The sequence below is a fragment of the Nanorana parkeri genome, unplaced genomic scaffold (assembly GCF_000935625.1).
Source record: "Nanorana parkeri isolate BGI_ZX_2015 unplaced genomic scaffold, ASM93562v1 scaffold10, whole genome shotgun sequence".
NCBI classification, from domain to species: Eukaryota; Metazoa; Chordata; class Amphibia; order Anura; family Dicroglossidae; genus Nanorana; species Nanorana parkeri.
Genome location: NW_017306278.1, coordinates 3,826,085 through 3,828,365, shown reverse-complemented (window position 1 = coordinate 3,828,365; position 2,281 = coordinate 3,826,085). Strand labels below are relative to the sequence as shown.

At 53.9% G+C, this 2,281-nt stretch overlaps 1 protein-coding gene across 1 annotated transcript in view; it reads left to right on the top strand.

The window, feature by feature from the left end:
- TSG101 (tumor susceptibility 101) overlaps positions 1 to 2,281 on the top strand; it is a 21,331-nt gene continuing 19,050 nt past the window's right edge. The window contains exon 1 of the mRNA XM_018555300.1: positions 1 to 135. Within this exon, the coding sequence (XP_018410802.1) occupies positions 94 to 135 (42 nt within the window). The 5' untranslated portion in view covers positions 1 to 93. The remainder of the gene's footprint in view (positions 136 to 2,281) is intronic.

Below are 2,281 nucleotides of genomic sequence, written 5' to 3'. Positions count from 1 at the left end.
GAAGCGGAAGTGGTGGTGAGGACAGCTGGGTTTCCGGTTTTGCTGGGTTTGGTCCGGGGAGTGAGCGGAGAGGACGGAGGGACCCCCATCACCATGGCGGTGTCCGACGTCCAGCTCAAGAAGATGCTGACCAAGGTGAGAGAGCCACGCCCACCGCCGGGTCACCTGACAGCCCTCTGTTGTCCACCTGTCACCTCCCTTCCCCGCCAATACCCCCCACTGTCACTCCGGTATATGCCCCACGACCTGTCACCGCCTTTCCTCTGTTATCCCCTTCATTTCCTCCTGTCACCCCACTATCCTCTACACTCCAGTGTACCCCAATTTCCTGTCATCCACTGCCCTCCTCCTCTCAGCTTCCTTTATCGTCCCCCCCTTCCCCCACACCCCCTCGGTAACCCCACTATTCCCCAACTGGTACTCCAGTAGATGTCTCTTTTTTTTTCTCTGACTGTCACTGCCGTCATCTGTCACCTTCCCATCTATTTCCCGGTACCGGGGTCTCCTGCTTGGAGTGATTGGAGGAATGGATGTTCTATAGATTGCTGGCAATGTTCACCTAAAGGTATGGGGCTTCCATACCTAACTATGGGGGGGTTAACTGTGGCCCCTGGTATCACTAAAGGACCCCACATAATATTCAGTACATGAGATGCTACAGAGGAGTGTCTGTGAGGATACAAGAGATGGTCAGAGACATGATGAAGGTGTGGTTAGAGACACAGAGACGGTTAGAGATCACTGCCATTGCTGCCCCTTTAAGATCGAGAGCTTCCTCTAATGACTACCGGGGGGCCCCCACAGCAAGCACCAAGGGGCCACAGCTTTGGTACCTGGGCCTAAAGTCATCCACGTGTCTTCGTTGAGCAATTCTTCATCTAAAATCAATTGGGCAGTTCAGTAACACTTACAGGTCTTGTCCCTCCCCCACCCTGTGACTGGACAATGGAAGGAGAAACGGCAGACTAATGAGCTGATCTCTTCTACTATCAGCGTGCCCCTTGTTGGCACATGAGCAACGCAGCAGACTGATGAGCTCATCTCTCCTTCACTCCGCTCTCTCCACCTATCGGCATGGCCCTTGTTAGCACATGAGCAATGCAGCAGACTGATGAGCTCATCTCTCCTTCACTCCGCTCTCTCCACCTATCAGCATGCCCCTTGTTACCGCATGAGCAATGCGGCACAGCTGACTGGCTCCATGTGCTGCTTCTCACTCTCCCAGTCTGAGCTCTGCTGTACAGGGGCTGCACTTGATACCCGGTCAGATTCAGGTACTTTGACCGCCTTTAATCCATTTAATAATGAGTACAGAGCTGCATCAATGTGTGCCTTTTATACCCGCTTGGAGTTCAGTTTTAGGCCTCATTCACACTGCAAAGAGCCGGCCCGTACAGATCCGTGCGGCATGCACGGCAGTATCAGGCCGCTCCCGGGGAGGACAGGTGATGCGTGTGATTGTGCGCAGCAGCCTGTTCTTCTCTAGGGGAAGACGCGGCCGTACGCTCACCCGAGCTGCACGTCCGTGCGGGTGTCCGTACTCGTACACAGACAGGATGGATCCCGCACAATCGCACGCAGCGCCTGTCCTTGCCGGGAACGGCCCGATGTGGCCCCGCATGCCGCACGGATCTGTACGGGCCGACTCTAAGCTGTGTGAATGAGGCCTTAAAGTGTGTGCTCAGTGAATATACGCTGTACGTCCCCTTTAATGGCCGCAGGGTCATAAACAGACGTCATTGCCCCTGTGCCCGGTGTGTTTGTGCTCAGACGAGGGGCGAGCCGTCATCATTGTCATGTGTGCGGAGCTGTCACAGCCTGTGAGTCATGGTGAGGTCACTGGAAGGCAGCCGAGTGACAGGCGGACTCCACATATCTGCTTAAGGAAGTGATAATAATACCTGAGCACCTCATTCACCAGGACAAAGTCTTCTATTCACAAAATACAAGGCGTGCTGTGATTGGACAAGGGGCGGTCATTCATTGGTCCTTAAATGAGAACTCCGGCCTTCCCTTCAGTCTTCTATCTGACCTCCGGCCTTCCCTTCAGTCTTCTATCTAACCTCCGGCCTTCCCTTCAGTCTTATATCTGACCTCCGTCTTTCTCTTCAGTCTTATATCTGACCTCTGTCCTTTCCTTCAGTCTTCTATCTGACCTCCGGCCTTTCCTTCAGTCTTCTATCTGACCTCCGGCCTTCCCTTCAGTCTTCTATCTGACCTCCGGCCTTCCCTTCAGTCTTCTATCTGACCTCCGGCCTTCCCTTCAGTTCTTCTATCTGAC